Raw genomic sequence first — 19869 nt, 5'->3', positions numbered from 1 at the left:
CATATGGAAGCAGGGTCCTGTGCCTCTGAGCACCCTTGGACGCAGCGTAAACAAGATATGTCAGGGCAAGTACAGAGCACCCTACATGACAGGCCCACTTTGATTTTCCCCTTTGGCTAATAGTCCCAGCATACACTTATGGATGGAGATAACCATTTTTGCATAATGTGGCAAAGCATCCATTCCCCCACCCTCCGGCTGAGTGCAATGGGGAGCTACAAAGCAGAGGACAGTGGAGATAAATGGGGTGATCCCAGCTGGTACAGGCTCTGAGCTGGGGGTGCACATACTCTGCAGGTTCTATTAACATTCATCTGTGGCATGGGTTTTCCATTTGATTTAAAATATTTTGATTTCACAGGTCTTTGATGACTGGAGAATATAAATAAATGCCTCTCTCCAAAAGCGACCTGACACTGTCTCCTATAAAAGCCCCACTTTCGATTGCTAGGCTTTAAAACAAACTCGGTTTCCATAGAGATGCAGTGACCTGGACCTTGTACAAGCAGCCACTTGTTTCAGGATTTCAATTACATGGGAGTTCTTTTAAGATGCAGTGATGTAAACGCCAGTTATTAAAATAGGCTCGTCCTCAAAGATGCCTCTAGAAAAGCCAGCATGGGGAGCAGAGGAGGGGTTCAGAAGAACCTCCACACTCCATCTCAAAGCAAGCCACAGGGACTGTGTCCACGTAGACCACACAGGTTCTCTTTTCCTTCCTTCCCATTGCCCTCATTACAAATCCCAAATCCTAGAGGGCTTAAGACAAGAGCTTTACACAACTCTTTACCCTCCAGAGCCCAAAATCTTAGCACAAACTCCTCTCGAATGCTAAAAAAAGACACAGAATGCTCTCCTTTTGTCCACCATGAACCACCTAGAGGGGCCTCGGGAAGGACAAGGGTTTACCTTCTTCATCTCTGATCATTCATTTAATACCAACAATGTACCAGGTCCATGGAGGATGCTGGGAAGGCTCAAAGCTAACCCTGGGTGAATGCTTACCATCTTCCCTGAGAATTTTCTATGCATTTCCAGGTATTTATTCATTTTGTTCTCACAACAGGCCTTATGCTAGAATTTTCCAGGTATTTATTCATTTTTGTCCTCGCAACAGGCCTTATGCTAATTGTGTACTTGTCAACTTCCTATTATAGAAACTGAGATGGAAGAGCCAAGAGGCAAGGCACTCATGTAAGCAGCGCTGCCGAGCTGGGATTTGAACTTGGATCTCTGGTCCCCAAACTCCTGTTCTCCAAAGAGCTGAGAGATTCAATGAAAAAAGACTTGTGATCACACAAGCTTAGAAAAGAACTGGATGTGGGAGTGGGAGAGGACACTGGAGTTGAAACTGTCACAATCACAGCTCTGCAAGGAACAACTGTGGATTCCATCTGCACTAATGGTGAGGCCCACCCAGTCCCGTCACAGGTTTGCTGCTGCAGGTGGCGGGGCTGGGTGCTTTTTAAAGCTTTTTCTCTAGTATCCACCCCAAAGTATGGCATGACTGTCCCATAAGGAAACACAAGACCCTTAACTAAACTTAGCGAACACCTACAGGTACACAGCTTATTCAGGAAGGCCGGCTCAGTTGTTGCTGAACAAATTCTCAGTACAGAAACCATTGGTTATTCAGAGCGTGTTTCAGTTTCCAAATCTCCTGTCCAACCAAGGCACAGTAGTACTTTTTCACATTAAAATATATATCGAACAACCTTCTCAAAGCAGCAGAGAAATCCATGTTCTTGAAATGTCTCAGGCAGCAGTTGGATTAGAACTTGCCTCTGAGAACCAACCTGTTTCTCTTGGTCCTTCCCCCCCTCCCCCTCCACTTCCCCCATCCACCCATCAGCTCTTCCTAAGCTGTCCCAATCAACCAGCCTTGACTCACTCTCAAGGTCTCTTGGTGTTCGGCTTCAGGCTGTCAGGCATAGATTATTCCAGCTGCTTGCTTCTTCATCAGCAGCCGAACAGCCAATTCTGCTCCCCCACGGGCCACCTTTATCAACTTTTGTTTACTGTGACCAGTAAGTCACTGCAATAGTGACGAGGTGGAGCCAGGAACCGGAGTAGCGGCAGGATCTTGGGTGTGTCTGATTAATCATCAATGGACTAGTGGCCTCGGTCACCCAGGCCTGAGAGGGCCTCCCATACTGAAGGCTTCCTTCCGTAAAGTTGTCCAGTGTCTCTGTCTTCATGCCCATGCTACTGAATTCCCAGCTCTTCGTTCTTACCCTGGGGATGTAGATCCATAAAACGGAACCTGCAACCTTCTACACTGACTGTATAGAGACCGGGAGCCAGTTCAAGCTGGGATGGCAGTCACCATTCCAAAGGTCGGTTATAGGTACGACTATCTGCTAAGGGCATCTCATTTTTCCCATGACACCAGGAATGGCTCGTTAATCAATGAGCCAACTGTTCTGGCACTGAACCCAGAAGTAATCATTTCTAAATCCTGTGTCTGGTTCTAGACCCAAGTGAAAAATGTGTTAGCTAACCCAGCCTTCAGTGACAACATGAAAACGCTTCAGACGCCTACTCTTCGACAGTTAAAGGCTGGTGTGAGGAGCCTGGCTTGGGGTAACCATTCGGAAGCTTGGGGTAACCATTCAGAAGCTTGGGGTAACCATTCGGAAGCTTCTTGTTGGGCTGCTTTTTACCTGCGTCCATTCTATTCATGTTACCCAGTTTGCTGATTTGGTTTTCTTTAGAAAATAAAAATGATCTAAACGATCATCTAAATTATGAGCTAAAAAACGACCTAAACTAAATGATCTAAACTGGACTCCGCAGTCTTTCTGATCAGACTTCACTTGACCTTGCATTACGGCCTACCAAGTTAACCACAAACAGGTAGTGGGCACAGAAAGCCACTCTACCAGAAGGGCTATTGTCACCCTAGAGAGGAGCCACCTACCAGAGGGGGTACTGTCACCCTAGAGAGGAGCCACACCTCTTTTCTGCTATAAAGATCCTTATGATACAAATAAGTAATACTGAACTCCAGCTCTGGCTCTGACTGATGTGGGGGGGGTGAACAGGTTATGATAATAATAGCTAGCAGATAGATCATTGGGAGGTAAAGCAAGAGCCATAAATTCATATTTGTAAAGTGACTGCAGGAGTGCCTGACACACAGAAAGCTCAATAAAAACACTACAAAGGAATATAATTAGATTCTGCAGTCTGTGCGTTCACTTTCCTGGGGCCCTTCTTTAACAGCTGAGAACCTCAGGCTCCTGACTCTATGGTCATGCACCGAGCCACCGGTAGCACTGGCTCTCAATACCCAAGCTTCTGGCCACACAATTCCCTTGTGTGGCTCTACACTTCCCCCCTTCCACTGAGGCTGCCTCCTGATCCAGACAGACTAGGGCAATCCCAGAGAGGATGTGAGAATCCAAGGCAAGGCGTTACTGCAGCATGCTAAGAGGCTATACGTGTCTACATCCCCAGCATTTTAAAAGCTTCAGCACCATCAAGTCCCCTAGTGCAATCCCTCGTTTCACAGACCACACCTCTTGTGCATACTTGTTCCATGGCTACTGATGTCAACACTGTTTTAGTGACCAAGCTCTTAACTTCGGTTCTATCTTTAGAGAACAATAAACAGATACCATGCAGGACAAGCAAAGTCTAAGTAAAGACTGCAGGCTAAGTAGGGGACAGTCTGGAAATCACTAACTCTTCCAACTGATTTCAAGTCCTTATATAAAGGTAGACACAAGAATGCAGGTGGGTTGAGTATCACTGCAGCTAATAAAACTCACTCTGATCACTTTCGATATGCTCAAAATTCAAGAGGCTGTATTTAAAATCTTAGGAAAACCTTTTTCAATGTCTAACAGTAATAAAAATAAATCTGTCGCCTGAGTTATGGTATAATGAGAAAATTAGTAAATACTTACAAAGTGATACACATGGATAAGACAGAGGTAGGGTCAATGGATTCCTCTTAAGAAGTCTGTTTCTTATCCTGTTTGCCTTTTGCTTGAGTGTGGAGTTTAACACCTGTCATTAGCTGGGTAAACAAAAAGATGTGGGGAAGGAAGAAATACCGCCTTATGTCACCCTTCCTTTCTGCCGAGCCCTCAGTTTTCTATTTACAGTTTCTGACACTTAAGACTGGGATCTCTCTTACTCTCAGACTGGGCGGTGGTAGTGAATGAATCTCAGCACTCAGGAGGCAGGGGCAGATCCATGAGTTCAAGGCCAGCCTGGTCAACAAAGTGAGTCCCAGGACAGCCAAGGCTACACAGAGGAAACTGTGTATCCACAAAACCAAACCAAACCAAAACCAAAACCTAAAAGACTGAACCCTCTCTTGACATGAGCCTTAGAATTAGCATTGTCACATGTGGTACTAGCCACACCACAGGAGCCTCTCTATCCCCACCAGACTGTCAAACTGACACATCTCCTCGTCACTCTGAGTGTCAAGGTCCAAACATAAGGACCTTGCCTTCCATGCCTCCCTTCCCGGACTCCACTGTGTCTCCAGGAAACTCCCTTACATTAAAATTTATCCACTCTTTGGAATGTTAGGGACAAAAGTCACTTCCAGCCACTCAGTGCAAACACATTTAACCATGACCATCGCCATTATTCACACATTATGAGCACATGTAACATACACACAAGTGACCATTTTTTTTTTGCTGCTGTTGATACTCCCGTGCCCTTCTGGGATCTTGGAAAGTTTTTCTCTTGGCCTGCCTTATTTACTTTCTCCATTTAGAGGACAAAAGCTGAAAAGCACAGTCGTGTTCTTTTCTTTGTTCTGAGCTTGGGCCTCTCCTGTGCCTCAGCTCACACTCGTGATGCTGAGCGATGGGACGTTCCTGATGGGACGCTCGTGATGGGCCATGAGCCTTAGCCATAGGTGGCTTCACTCCCACCCCCCAATCATATTTCTAAAGATTGAATGCATCAAAACCTGTTTTTGTACAGCACATCAAATATTGAACAGGTCTCTCAGCTAAATAGAGTATATATTATTTTCCGTCAGAAGACTTCAGTTAGTTACCCAATCTACCTTAAAGCAATTCTGAGGTGTACATGTATTAGGTTTTGGTCACATGTTTGATGAAATAGATCCATCTTTTAGTCTCCATTCCATTTGTACCTGTTCTTGGCAGATTTGCAGGGGCCAGCAGTCAGGGGTGATGTTTTTACTAATGCTAAGACTTTCATTGTGAAACATGTCCACCATGCACCTCCTGACCCTGCCGTTGTTGGCTGGGTGTGTGCTCCTATACAATTTGCAACTACTTTTTGGATAAGGATGTGTGTTGTGCGGTGTGCAGATGCCACAACCACGATAAACTGGAAGATAACCAACCAACCACTAAACAAATCTCTCTGAAAAGATGATTTCTAAGGGGTTGGGGGAGAGGCGATTTTAATTCAGCTGGCTCTAGCCAGAAGGGCTTCAGGGAGAAGGATCCCCTTTTCGTACTTCTGCGGGGCAGTATCAGCAAAGATGGAAAAGGCACCTTGGGTAAGAGTGTCAAAGCAAAAGCTCTCTGGCAGACTCAATTGTGTCACGGGTTGAGACAGAAAGGAAACCTGACTGCCTGCTAGTGTCCAGATGTCCGCTGATAAATATTTATTGGTGATCTCCTGGGTGCCCCGATCAGATGCAGTTTACCTAACTGGGATGCAGTCCAGCTTTAAGGTTGGCTCGCATAGGGAGGTAAGACTATCAGGCAGCAAGCACTTACACGACACAAGACAGCAGTGTACAAGGTGCTAGGTGGCATGGTTTCAACCACAGGTTTGTGGCTAAGTGAAGGCCTGGTTTCGTTTTGTCCGCTAGCCAACAGAGACCACTTGTCATTCCCACTTGCTCATCACTTTTGGTTACAAAGCTCTGATGCCTCTATTTCCTGAAATGCTGTCTTGAAAGCTAGACTTTTTTAGGGTTACTGATTTCAATATGATGCCCCCGACTTTTTACTCTACCAGTTTACTGATGTTGCGTGCTTTAATCTAATATCACGGATCTCCGAAATGACATCTTTATAGCCACGTTTCACATGTGGGGAAGCAACATGTGATGTATTGATGATGTGGGAAAAACAAGCACCAGCCTTGGATTTATTTGCACCTGGACTCAGACTGGGAGCTGTCCTACAGTGAATGTGTAGTTTACCACACTCAGGCTTGACAAAGAAGTAACCAGACACGGGAAGGACCCCCCTGCTCTGCTAAATGCTTCTCTCATGAGCGCAAGAAGTATTAAACACGGGAAGTGCCTGAAATCTAATCTAGGTTTTCATCTATTTGTGAATGACTACCAACCAATCTTGGTTCCAATTTCATTTCAAGCTTTCAATGATACAGGCTTAGTTAGAATGGGGCCATTTTAAACTCGCCATTAAAAACAGAGTAGGGACCAAGGAAAGACTATAAAGATATTCAGTGCTCTCACTATTACTAGGCATCTGGAAGATCCTGAAACCATGCTACACAATGGAAAAACATAAATTTGGCTCTGACAGTCCCCTTCAAACCTCTTGATAATCAGTCATTTGCTCTACAGAAACCTCTGGTGTCTGACAGGTCTCTCATGCCTTCACAATACTGATCGTTACTGGCCATTTTCATCTATTCATTCATTCATTTGCCCATTCACTAACCTTCAGCCAAGCACATGTCCCTACGCCGAACATTGATCATTGTGCTAGGGATACAACAATGAACAAGTCAAACCACTCCTCCTCCACACCACACTGGGTGACCATTTCTCTCTCACCAAACCCTTACAGTGCTCTACAAGATAATATTATTAGCTCTGTTTTATTGATGGGAACTAAGGCTTACATGGGAAAGCCAGGCCCCCAAACCTGTCTGCAGCAAAGCTAGCGTTAAACCTGAGAGTCACTCCCATGCTGGTGACCATTCCATTGGTACATAGAGGTAACTGTCCAATATTAATCTAGGAGGCTCATCACAATGAAGATAGTTTAGTATTTGAAAGCATTATGATCATAAATGGAAGGTTCTGGTTAAAAAACAAAAGTCAAAGAGGTAAGAAAAAAAGTTCCCAAACTCTCAGGCTTTCTGTGAACTTTGACCTCGGATGCTCTTCCCTCTTCCTTCCTGTTGTATCTGGTATCTTTGAAAGAAAGAAAAGCTGCCCTGTGCTGACACCTAATGTGTCGAGCAGGGGCTGGTTAGCCATTCGAGGGAGATATTGGAAAGGGACTTGCTCACTTAGAGTTCATGAAGATGAGGAACTCTCGAGTATCTGGTGACTTCAGGATCCCAGGAGAGGAAGCAGCAATTCCTTTGAAGCTGCTTCTTGGCCTTTACCTGCAAAGTCTTTACCTTCCCACGTGGCACGGAAATATTCTCATCCTCAACTTTGCTGTGCTTTGTGTGAGCTTCAAATGGACACTGAAAGCCAGTCCCAGCCAGCTGATACCCAGGAGCCTACTCCTAGCCCTCAACCACTTCCCTTATGCTGTTTGCATCTGGAAATATGAGACAGCCATGGAAAGAAGCCGCCCATAGGCGGAGCCAAAAATGTCTCAGAGACCATGTCCTCATAGGAAACAATTTGTGACTCAACCCTCTGAAGCAGATATAAAGAAAACTGTCACCAGAGGATGAGGAGACAAAGCTTTCAGTCAGACAGTTTTGCAGACGTTGGTCTGTTTTGTGGTCTAGCCCAACTCTCAACATCTCTAAGACTCAACTTCCCTGCAAGTTGGCATGGCTTCGATCTTAACTCAGTGTGCATCCTTCACTAGTTTCCCAGAGAGAAGCAGGCTACTGCCCACTCTTAGGGAATCCTGGAGTCTGCAAGGACCAAACAGTCCCTTTTTGGCTCCACCTGTAAGTGAATTCCCTCCTGGGCATCCTCATTTAGTGGCCACCGAGGTCTTAGTCAGCAAAAAAAATTTAAAAATAAATTTAAATTTAGCCAACTGCCTGCATTGGGTGAAGCCATAGAGCCTAGATGAGAACTTACGACTCCAGTTTCTTAAACCAGCATTAATGTCTAAATACTTATCCTTTTGCTCACAGGAAAGTGCCTTCTCTCATCCCTCATCAAAGATGCTTCTTTGTGCAGCAAATGGAGATCGTTATAGAAAGCTACAACTGGTCACAATGAAGAGAACAACTGGCGGTAGGATGCCCAGCCCCTGTTAATACATTCAGAGCGCAACCCCTGCACTGACAGCTCAGGGAACATGGCAGAAGATGGGGCAGAAGAATTGCCAGAACTAGAGGACCAGGATATCTGCTGCAAGGTAGTGTCTTCTTAACAAACATTTTAAAAGAGGACCCCCAAATGGAGGTGGGGTGTAGGGAAGATTGTGATCAAGATATGCTATATGAGATTCTCAAAGAATTAATTAAAGTATACATTTAAGAAATAAAGTGTAGCTTAAGATTGATTTTGTTGGCAGTCATATCACTGGCCATAATGATCCCACAGCCTAAATCTCCAGGACCTGCCCATGTCATGGACTCTTTCCCTTGGCAGTTGACATTTTTGGTAATTTAAGTGCATGAGTTTTTATACTTGGCCCAAATTCATTTGGCATATTTTTCAAGTCTATTAGGGTTCTTTTGGGGATCAAATCTATAACTTTCTGCTTTAGTTGTCCATTTCACTCTGGTCATTCACAAGTTGAAGGACGTAATTTAAGTCACTCACACCATTAAGTAGACAGCGTGGGCTTGAATCAAGTTTGCTACTTAGAAGCTGTCTAACCTTGAGGACATGAGTTGTTCTGATTTACTTCATTAGAAAGTGAGGACACAGGACTGTCAATTGCACAGGACTGGCATGGAGCCAAGAGGAGAGGAGTCACAGGAAGCGGGGGACACAGGTTCAGTGACAGTCTGCTTCTGTCATTGTTTCTAGTATGGTCACCATTTGTATCACTGATAAAAAACAGCCTACGTCCACAAAGGCGTCCTCTGCAGCCACGCTGACTCTCGGCCTGGGAGTCGATTTGCTGTTGCTATTCATCCCATATACTGGCAGTATAGAATCCTGAGCTGTTGAGAAAATGACCTTGATGAAAATGTGTGTGCACCAATATGCCACGTTTTCTTCATCTCTCATTTTAGTCCAGTTATTTTACTGAACAGGAGAACGCCTTAGTCCTCTTAACTTCCTCTGTGTGTCTAACGACCATCACGTTGTTTTCCAAGTGCTCTCTGTCTTTATAATAATTTGTAACATCTGGATGAAATTTTATATTCTTTCTTTTTGACCCACTCCAGGCTTTGGATTTCTTTCCGAAATCCTCCCAGAAAACCAGCTAGGGTAGACCTGTGACAGGTATGCAAGGGGTACATCAGCACTTTAACAGGAACCCCCACCCGTGATGGGGGGTCACATGTTAGCTGCTGAAAGGGCCTCAGATCCCTTACATCCTTTATTCTCCTCAGTAGCTCCATTAGCAGGCAAGAATGACAGGAGCTCTAAGAGGCAGAGGGGCTTCAGTCTTTTGTCTTTCTCACCCAAAGTCTTTGTCCCTTTTTGATTCTTTTCTTAACAGCAATAAAACAAAATCCTGTAATAAGAAAATACAACCAGAAACAGCATTCTAGTTCTGACAGAAACAGTAATGATGTCATGATGTAACACACTCGATGTCACTTGCATTCCATTTCCTGTATCTGGCTTATTTTGTCAACCTCATTTCCTGCAAGATAGTTCCTTGCCAGATTTTTAAATTTCTATTGTTATTTTAGAATTTTTTTTTTACATATCTTGGCACACTGGATCCTGTAGGTCTCCTGACGGCTTTCTGAGGGAATCTGCTGTCTCTGTGGTGTCCCTTGCACACTTCTTTAAAGGCTCACTTTGGTTGTGAGTTAATACGACTGTGTCATCTGCAGCCATCTCTCTTCTTTTTTGTAAATGATCATATTTTGAATTCTGCTCATTCAAAGAATCACAGAATGCCAGACTTTTAGTGTGCCTACTGTGTGAGAGTATGAGTCATCTCTGATGACTGGAACAGACCTCCTGCTTACAGCATCAAAGGCTCATAGTTGTTTCTTGATTGGTTTTATACCATATAACTTAAAGGTTTCTGCTGTACTTTCTATTGTATTTGTCAAGGAAGCAACAAACCGGTAATAGACGCAGTGTTGCTGTTTGAAGCTTAAAGTTCCACAGCGAACAGGATGGGAACAAGCACAATTGCATGGGGCACAACACTGGAATTGTCAGGGCACGTTTGAGGGAGTTCTGGGGAGTAGAGAAGGGCCTAATCTGAATATTAGGGACTGAGTTCCTATTTCCTTTTAGCCTCTCAAGCTCTAAGAGCCTATCTCCTGCTTCTCTGAAACACTTGGGCTGTATCCATCATTTGGTTCATGGTTATCACAAAAGGTAAAAGCTAAACTGACGGCCAGACACCCAGTGCGTATTTATTGAATAAATGGATAAAACTTCCTCTACCAGCCAATCTCTTTTTGGTTAAAATTAGATCCAAATAGCAGCTCCCTTCATTTCCTTTCCTTTCCTAGAGATGAAAATGTCAGAGAGGCAAATTGGTATCTGGGACCCTGTTTTCATTTAAACGGGAATAAGACTTGGAGCAGGTGTCCAAGTAGCTTAAGTCTTTCATTACTCTGAATTATTACCCCTGTGCCATTTTTGTATGCTTTATCAAAAAGGAAATTCTCCAATGCTTGGTATGGCGGAAGAGTCTAAAGTTCGTTTATTCACTCAAAACCCCTTATTAAGTGTTTACTAGGCATGAAGGGCGCTTCTGGGTGTGGTAATTTCTTCTTCCTTTTTACTTTGACAAGTCTGTGTCTCTTGGCTTCTAGCTCCTCACCTCTCTGAGGCAGGTGTGAATCGCTGTCCTTGTGAACAAACCATTGCTCTTGTCCAGTGCCTTCTCTGGTCTATTACAAACTCGACCATCAACTGACCTTGTACTTCAATGGAGATTAGTTAAATCCAGGTTTCTCAGTGTTTTCATAATGACAATAGTTTTGCTATGTATTTCAAATATCAAACTAAGTGTAGTAAATTTAAAACTCAGGGATAATAGAAAAAGGAACACATTATTCCTAATGCATATCCCTCATCATCTCCATCAATTAAAAATCATTTGCTTGAATAATTGAAATAAGTAACCTTTTGAAAGAACCGAGCCAAATTTGCAATATCATCCTGTCCATCATTGATGTTGCTATTATCTTTCAGGATCGGAGCTCAAACTGTACATTTCTATATGCAGCATAAAAATAGGAATCAGCAGCCAAGCATCCTACCCTCCGTTATCCTAGCACCCAGGTGAGACAAGACCTTCAGGATTTCAGGGCAGCTTCCATTACATAGCATTCAATGCAAGCCTGAGCTACAGGAGATCGAAGTAAAATAAAAAGGGAAGAAAGGAATTCCTTTTGAAGGCGAGGACACATAAATACGAACATTACTTTCTTAATTTCCTTAACCTACTTTCAGTAATTTACCTAGAATAACCAAATGCAAAAGCTCCTTCACAGGGCACTACAGTCTGTTTTCAGTACGAGATAAAGACAAAGCCGAGCTCTCGCTTTTTTTTCTTGGAAGGCCTAGCTTTTCATCAAGGTTTTTCTACCAAGTCCCTGAGTCATCAAATCATTTTTTTATTGGCTGTGATTTAATTGCAGAAAAACAATAAATCCATTTGTCTTTACTGTTTCCTTGGATGCGCTGTTAGCTGAATGTGCTCTGTCCGCTCGAGGTCACAGGCTCCGACCCGGAAGTGCACTTTGCTGAGTCAGCAGGGTCAGACAGCGTTTTGAAGACTGCTAAACAAGCAGCATCTCCTGAAGTAATGGGGGAGGGCCCCCCAAATCACTCCTTATTAGCATAGTAGCTGTGCCAACAGAGTTTTGTCCAAAGATAAAAGAAATGCTTCACGAGGCAACAAAAACATTTAATTAAATAAAAATTAAGTTTTAAATGTAGTGAGTTTATTAAGAACACTACTGTTTTATCTTACTATCATTTCAAAAAGACTGAGATTTTGCAGTGAGATAGCTTGCCATGGCAGCTTGTACCTGAGTGCATTTCCAGCTACCAAGGAGGGTGAAGCAAATGGAACAGGAGTTCAAGGCCAGCCTGCACACATAGTGACAACATGTTTCAAAAACAAAAGACTTTGCACTAAGATTAAAAAATAATTTTAGTTTATTTTTGAGTCTTTAATTTGTCACAACTGACACAAAATACGGGGCAAATTTTAAGACAAATTAATTATACCTTTGAAGAATTCTTGGCCAATTACCTCTTTAACTAATTATATGTAAAGTATTAATGAAACAGCTAAGTGTATTTGATTTACTAGTGAGAAGTGTTAGAACACGATAAGATTCTGGTTCCTAGGGTAATATTTTTAGGATTTCCAGAGAGAACAAGCTCTAAAATGTGAGATTCAAATCCAGTCTTTTAGACTCCTCTACTCTGGAGTTAGCAGACACCAAGTGTGAGCCATTGTGACTATTTCCAACAGACAGTCACATGTTCACTACTGTCAAGCTAGCGGTAAGCTCTCGTCCTTTTATTTCTAAAGTAACTATTCCACATAGTTAATTATGTGTATTACTAATGCAGGTTCATGAATGGCTAATATTTGTCGAATTTTTAACATTGTTCTTATATCATAGTTCATTGAATTATAATCACCTGAGAAATCTCAGTGTAGAAAAAACTCTCATTAGCTTCCTTTGATAAAAATTAATAATAAAGACAAACAGTCATACAAAACATGGACATAGCAGAATGCATTACTGTGCTCAGCTGCCTCCTGTTAGAAGAAATGTAGAGAGTATCTTGTAGGAAAGGAAGTCATGGACAAAGAAGAGAATAATAAACACATAAATAGGTGTGAGTCCGCTGACGGCAGTCATCAACAGCCATGAGTAGGTGGCTTGAAAGACTCAATTCATGCTGGAGAAATAAAATCTGTAGGAGATAACCTTTGACTTATGAGTCTGGACAGGTAATGAGCTATATTAGCATTTTGTATTTTATTTATATTAGCATTTCCATATTTCCTGAAAAGAATTTTTGGCCCGTCTCAAACTTTTCTTTTTACAAATGAGAAAACTTGGACCCCAAGTGTCTCAGTTAAGGAAGATATTAAAAAAAAAAAAATCCACACAGTGAGATGGTGGGCAAGTAACATAATCAGGAACTGAGCCTGCATCTCCTGTCCCTGATTTACTCATTCAGGGAGATTATACCAAGCATCTCCCAGCCCCCTAGGCAAGCCTGTGCTAAGAACTAGATGAAGAAAACCGACCGAGCGTGGTATAATGCCGGTGAGGATTACCACCAGCAGGGCACAGAACCCACTTGGGGTAAAGCTGCCACTGAGCAAGCACAATGCTTTCTTAGAGCATTTGAATGGAAGTACAGAGAAAGCCAAGCCCCGGAGGCCAACGAGAGCTTCTGGGTGGCCGTCACATCTAAGCTGGGCCTTGACTTTGCCACTGAGTGGGATATGGTGACAAAGGAAAAGGGACAAATTCTCTCAGGTTAGCCAATAAGGTTTCTGTTTGTTTCCCATGAGCACCTATATCAAAACCCTATTAGCCCTTATCACTGTGTAGTCTAGACATTTCTGAGCTCAGAGAGCCCAGTGTATGGAGGGCTGTTCAACACTTGTCTTTGAACTGGAAGGTCCTGCCCAGGCTGTTGGCCAGCAGCAACTCTGCACACTGCTGGACCGCTGCTCCAGCCTGGCCTGCGGTGGTACCACCTCCCATGAGCCCTTATTTCTTGGCTGCAGATAGGGGAAGTCCTATCTCCCGCTGTTTCACATTGCTTCAAAAGTTAGAAGATGGCATGTAAACTCACACAGTATTAGCACTGGGGCAGCAGAGAGCCTGTAGTGCTGGCTTCCTTTTCTGATGGTACAAAGTTGTACAAATGTGACTCAGCAGAGACAGTACTGTGACCTTCAGCTCATTTGTCCCAGGTTCTGCTCCAAAGACACCACTGGCCACAGGTAAGTCAATGGATGTCAGGCTGTGAGACATTTCCTTTGTCAGAGACTTTCTGACTTACATACGCTCACAAAAACTTCCCATTATTTAAGAGAAAAATTCACAGTTTCTTCCTCCTAGCCAGCCAGGTCTCGGCTTAGTACCGTCTGCTCGGGAAGGGCAGCCTCCCCTGGAAACTCTGCTCCCTTACCTGGCTTCTTACAGACGAACTCTTCACACCTTAGCTGCACCCGTCCTCAACCTCTCCACACATCCCAACACATTGCCAGAAACTTCTCCAAATGGAGAAGGACAATTGGCTTTGAGAACACATTTACCAAAGCACATGAGAGGCATCGCCAAGGAACTTTCCAGAAAAATGTATTCCTGGAGCTGAATCACAACATCAACAGAAGATGAATCCGAGGAGAGATCTGAGGAGAGATCTGCAAAGTACCTTTGAAGGGTCAAGGCCAAAGTAAGACCTAACTAGAGCATTGACACAACCAGCAACCCAGACGTGGGCTACGTGTGCTCATGCTCACACCTCGCTCTCTCCGCTAGCACTTCTGTGAGCTACTCTACCCAATGTCCACAACACACTGGAGACATGACTCACTCTGTCTGGTTGCACAGAGCAGGACAGAGAACTGGGGATGTACATTCCCTAGGGAAGCTGTCACAAATCAGTATAAACTTGGTGTGAAACACCTCTCAGTTCTAACAGCCAGAAGCTCACAGTTCCTTCCCTAAGGAACCATAGCTTTCCTGTGTTCAAGCCTCCAACTGCTACTGCCCTTAGCCTATGACTCCATCTTTCTTCTCCCTTCCAAACCCATCACATTGCATCTCTGAATGCCTCTCTCCAACCCTAATCACAATGGCTGATTTTTCTATTCCCCACCAGTTTTTTATTTCCTTGGGGACAGCACCACTCCTGTTCAGAACACATAATCTATCTGAATGGAACAGTACACCAAAGTAAGCGGAGATTATTTACTTGCTCGCCGAAGCTCCGGTTTCCTGTGTTCCAGCCATGTACTTGCAGCAGGACTAACCAGGGCTTGCAGCTCTGACCACAGGACCTGGGGAAGAAAAGGTCTGTATTAACCACTCAACTCCTGCCAGCAGCCACTATTAGATTATTTCCACAGTGCTCAAAATGCTAGCATTTGTACATCAGGTAAATGACCAGCTCAGAATCACACTTGTACATGTAACTTTTAATACCTTTTAGATTCTGAAATTAACCTGGTATGAAGTTGGAGCTATATATTAACTTCTTGTTCCTAGCTAAAAAATCATAGATATCCTTGATCCAATTACATCCTGCTTTTATTGCTTTTCCTAATAACCAAAGTAAGGGGCCGAATCAGCTTTTTGCTTCCAGCAGCTTAAACAGATAAAAATCAGCCTGACTGTCAAAATCCAGGTTAGTCTTGTCTGGGTGAGATGAGAAGCAGAAAAATAACTGAAGACAATGAATGTAGACACTAACAAGGAAAAGCGCTTGGCTAATCAAGTAAACACACACAGAAGCAGAGGGTCTTTTTATGGTTATTTTCCTGGAGCAGACATTCCTTAAAGAGATGCGCATTTCACAATATGCTGTGAGGAGCAGTAGCACTTTTTTTTTTTTTTAACCACAAGTTTTTCATTCACCAGCACTGAAAGCTTAATTGTGATCATGACTCAAGTCTATATATTGTCCCTTTCATGGAAGTAGAGCCTAGACTCAGAGGAGGATATGGGTCAAGGGGCAGCAAGGTTAGTGTGGCCTGGAATCACACATGAAGATGGGACCTTAGTTTTAAACTGAACTTAGTGAGACTCAAAATGTCACCTGGAAGCTTTATTTTTATTTAACTGTGTAGTAGCAATAGGTACCTGTGGGAATCCCCCTGCCCCTCCTCTGTGTGTGCACATGCTCATGCCTATGTGCCAATGTGGACAGCAACCTCAGGGGTCATTTCTCAGGAGCCATCCTTTTTTTTTTTTTTTTTGAAAATATCAGTTGTGCCAAATAATGTTTTGGTGGGGCAGACATGCGAAGGAGTGTTTTCCTGAAGCAAACACAGGTGAAAGGATGTTTTGCTAAAGCAAACACAGGTGAAAGGATACGTGATGTTAAGAAGGTGGACACGCTGGAGGCCTTGCCATTCCTTAATGGTCATCATTTGTCATGACTTCATAGAAAGAAACACACCCAAAAACTTCTGGTGGGGTTCTGGCAGCTTCTTGCCACTTCTGCAGACTTGAGCTGATTGGTAGAACGATGTCAGCTGATACAGACTCATGTGGAGTTTTGCTAGGATAGACTTACGTTGTGTTTGGCCGAGGAAAGACCCACGGGAGGACATGTGATGTTTGGAGGGAGTATAAATAGACTGAATGGACAGTGATGGGGGCTTGCATAGCTAGGTCTGTGATGCTTCATCTTTGCTGAGTGAGTCACAGCCGAGGCATCCCTGCTGATCCTGGTTGCTCCTGGTGACTTGTGCCGATTCGGCGGAGGCCTGGCTGTTTCTCCTGGGTCATGGCACTGCTGCTGACATGTTTGCTATCCTGATACTACTGAACTGGTCTACTGGAATATATCCTGACAACACAGATTGGTTCTGCTTCAAAGAACTATTTCTAAACAGGTCCACTACTCCTATACCCTAATAACCTTCCTGGTGGGTGGTGGGCCAGAACAGAGGTTAAAGCATTTAAGAACCTTTATTAAAAGTAGGTTTTGAAAATCTAGGCCCACACAGGGTCTTTTGCTGAGACCTGGGGCTCACTAATTAGCTAGGCTGGCTGGCCAGTAAGCCTCAGGAATTCCATCTCGGTCTCCATCTCATCACTGGGATTATAAACTCACACTGCCTTGACTGGGTTTCACATGTGGGGAGCTGGGGCTTGAACTCGGATCCTTATTCTTACACTCAAGCACTTTGCAGGTGGACTAACCTAGCTCCTCAAACCTTTTTTTAAAAAAATGGGGAAAGAGGTTATCTTGTCATAAGCGTAGAGACCCGAGACACACAAATCTGCAATGCCTACTTTAGATCCTAAGGCATCTTCTGCTCTGTTTTTAAGTCCCTTCACTGAACTTGGGGTCAAAAACATGCTTCATAGCCCAGCCCAGCAATGCTGCAGGCGTAGTGACCTGTTGTCCCAATATTTATTCTTGCCTTCTATGCCGAGACCCAGGCTTCCAATGTCTTCTTTCTTCCTCACCCCCTACTCGCTCTATCCCTCTTTCTTCTTCTCCATGGAATAGAATCTGGTTTTGCTTATCAACGACTAGAAGGCATTACCCAGGACAAAACCATAGTTTCCAGTCCCCATGTGACCCCACAGGGCAGGCAGCATGTGACGGCCAAGGGAACATGAGCTGAAGTGATCTGCAGGGTTCCAGGCACCTTTACAAGGGCATCCCACTTCCTTTAGGTCTTCCCCTGCAGTGATGTGAGGCAAGGTCTTGAAATAGAAGCCAGGAAGTGAGGTCAGCAGCTGACAAAACTGTAAGTCTGAGCCCCATCACCATGGAGCTCTCCCCATCCAGCGCCTGGCCTGTTACACTAGAGGGACTGGCTCACTTGTTTTTAGACCTTGTTTTTCTCTGATCTTCTGTTACAGCAACCAAAATCAATATCCCAAGCAATAGTTAACTCCAAAATTTCCCACACCAGCTTCCCTGGATTCCCAGCATTCATGAGTCTTTGGACAAGGCTGGATGCCCTCAATGTCTGTATATACACATCCCAACACCCTGAAGAGATTATACGGAGAGTCAAGGTACTGATTTTTGAATTACCATTAGAGTCTTTAGAAAAGCTAAATCTTTGGGATAAATATACAGAAACCCAGGGAAGACAGCAAGTAATCCCTGTATTTAATTTCCACCATGGAAGCGGGGTGTGAAAAATCAGAGACAACACAGAGAAATGCATAGCCCCAGACAGTCATGTGATGGCAGAGGGCTGGCTTGCTGGGTTGTGAAGATTCCTATTCCCTACAAAGCCTGGCGGGGAACCATTGGGGAACCATCTCTTCCACGGTGGAAAGGAAGCAGTGTAACACAGAGTAAGTTGTGTGACCCCAGACTCCATCACTTCAGCTACTGAGTCCTCTGTAGATATTTTTTAACTGGATAGATTTTCATTTTCCACAACAGTAGAGCTCTTCCCTGAGAGAGCAGGTGGCCGCAGAAAAGCCTTTTCATGTAGGGGTCCCGGCTTCTTGTTTTTAAAATGTCCTCCCACCCCATCACCCTCCTTCTCTTATCCTGGTTCCTCTTGCTTCCACTGCATCTGCTTTTGCTTACCAGCAACTAGAAGCAAGGGTTCTGTTTCTCTGCACTTTGTTTCATGTGACCATGTCCATTCTACACTGTGCCAGAGTCTGCCGAGTGCAATGGTGGAGACAGTAGGTACATATTTGTGTCTAGATGTGTATTCATGGGCAGGGATGGGGTAGGGGATGGATTTTGGGAGGGTCTTCAGAATGTGTGTTCAAATAATGATTAACAGTTATGCCATGCTAAACACAGGCATACATATATACGGGGGTGTTCACGGGCATGCATACATGTGCTCATGTGCCTGTACACACACACACACACACACACACACACACACACACACACACACACACACACACGGAGGGGCATCAAATAACAAGAGTCTCAGGCTTCAGAATGGATAGATCTTCACAGAACACAAGTCTGTTGGTTCTAACCCTGGGTTTTGTACATCTTGTTAGTTCTTTTGAGAAAAGAAATAGTGTCATTGGTTTGGGGCAGATATATTTGAATGCAATAAAAGCTACACAGATCAGGATTACTTACTAGGAAAGAAAGCACATCACTGGGGCACTGCTGAGCTCCGGCTACCCATTGCTCCTGCTTAATTCATAGGTGTGTTTGAAAAGATAAACTGGACACGCTCCACTAAATCGCCTCTTACTTTGACAGCAAAGCCTGAGCCTGAGCCTGTCTCACTTGTTCTTGGCCTTAAAGTAGTTTGGGGGGGGGGTGTACAGGTTCTGAACCTGCTCAGGGACAAAGAATTAGAAAGGGGGTGTGATTGGCCTCCGTGTCCACCACTCATCTGCCCAGTGCAAGGGTAAATGAAGTATTTGCAAATCTTCCTGGCCCCATGTTGTGTGTGACTGTTCTCTAAACCAAGCAACCACCACCGTCTTAGAGAGTCAGGTTCTGATGAAGCAGAACTACCTCATAAGAGAATATCTCACCTGAGCTTGCTAACTGTTCACATCTGGTTGCCCTTAACCCTTAACCACACAGGGCCTGGGGGAACAGCTGCAGTATATAGACTGCAGAAGACTAAGAAGGAAACTCCATTCCTATGTTCCTACTGGGAAGCCATCATCCCTGATGGGTTATGTAGGTGTGGCCTTTTAGGGGAGGTGAACCTACACTCCTGTAATAACCTCTCACCTATGCTTTGCAAGGAAGTTCATTCAATGAACTCATCGGTTCCCCTGAAAGAGTTTAGGTAGATTCATCATCGGTTCCCTTGGAAGAACTTGGGTAGATCCATGCCTTGGTTTATTGTTAGGGCTTAGGAGGAGGGACAGAGGTTGCTTATGTCTCCCTCTGGGAAGGAACTTTAGGAACACCCTGCTCTGAAGCCACATCTTCTAGCAAAACATCGGCCAGGCACAAAACTGGGACTCCAGTCTCCTCTTTGCCTGCTTTCTCCATCGCAGCACTGTGTGGACATCACTAAATAACTTCTGTTTCATGGATGGGGTGAGAATCCCTGAAACTCCAATGAAATTGTTCTGACATTGAGGCTCCATAGTTTTTGATCATTCACTCCACTAATTATAGTGCTTGCACATGGAATACACACACACACACACACACACACACACACACACACACACACA

At 44.1% G+C, this 19869-nt stretch overlaps 1 protein-coding gene across 9 annotated transcripts in view; it reads right to left on the bottom strand.

The window, feature by feature from the left end:
* Positions 1-19869, bottom strand: part of Spats2l (spermatogenesis associated serine rich 2 like) — a 175877-nt gene that overhangs the window by 103407 nt on the left and 52601 nt on the right. For 7 of the 9 annotated variants that reach the window (XM_029539102.1, XM_029539104.1, XM_029539103.1 and 4 more), the window contains exon 3: positions 14966-15050. In XM_029539102.1, coding sequence (XP_029394962.1) covers positions 14966-15003 — 38 coding nt within the window. In that variant the 5' untranslated portion in view covers positions 15004-15050. Of the gene's footprint in view, positions 1-1891; positions 2015-14965; positions 15051-19869 lie in introns of those variants that run through there. The other 2 variants (XM_029539106.1, XM_021197390.1) reach the window with 2 other exon arrangements.

This window comes from Mus pahari, chromosome 5 (genome assembly GCF_900095145.1).
Source record: "Mus pahari chromosome 5, PAHARI_EIJ_v1.1, whole genome shotgun sequence".
NCBI classification, from domain to species: domain Eukaryota; kingdom Metazoa; phylum Chordata; class Mammalia; order Rodentia; family Muridae; genus Mus; species Mus pahari.
Note: the sequence above shows the minus strand (reverse complement) of the source record. Positions and strands in the feature narration are given on the sequence as shown.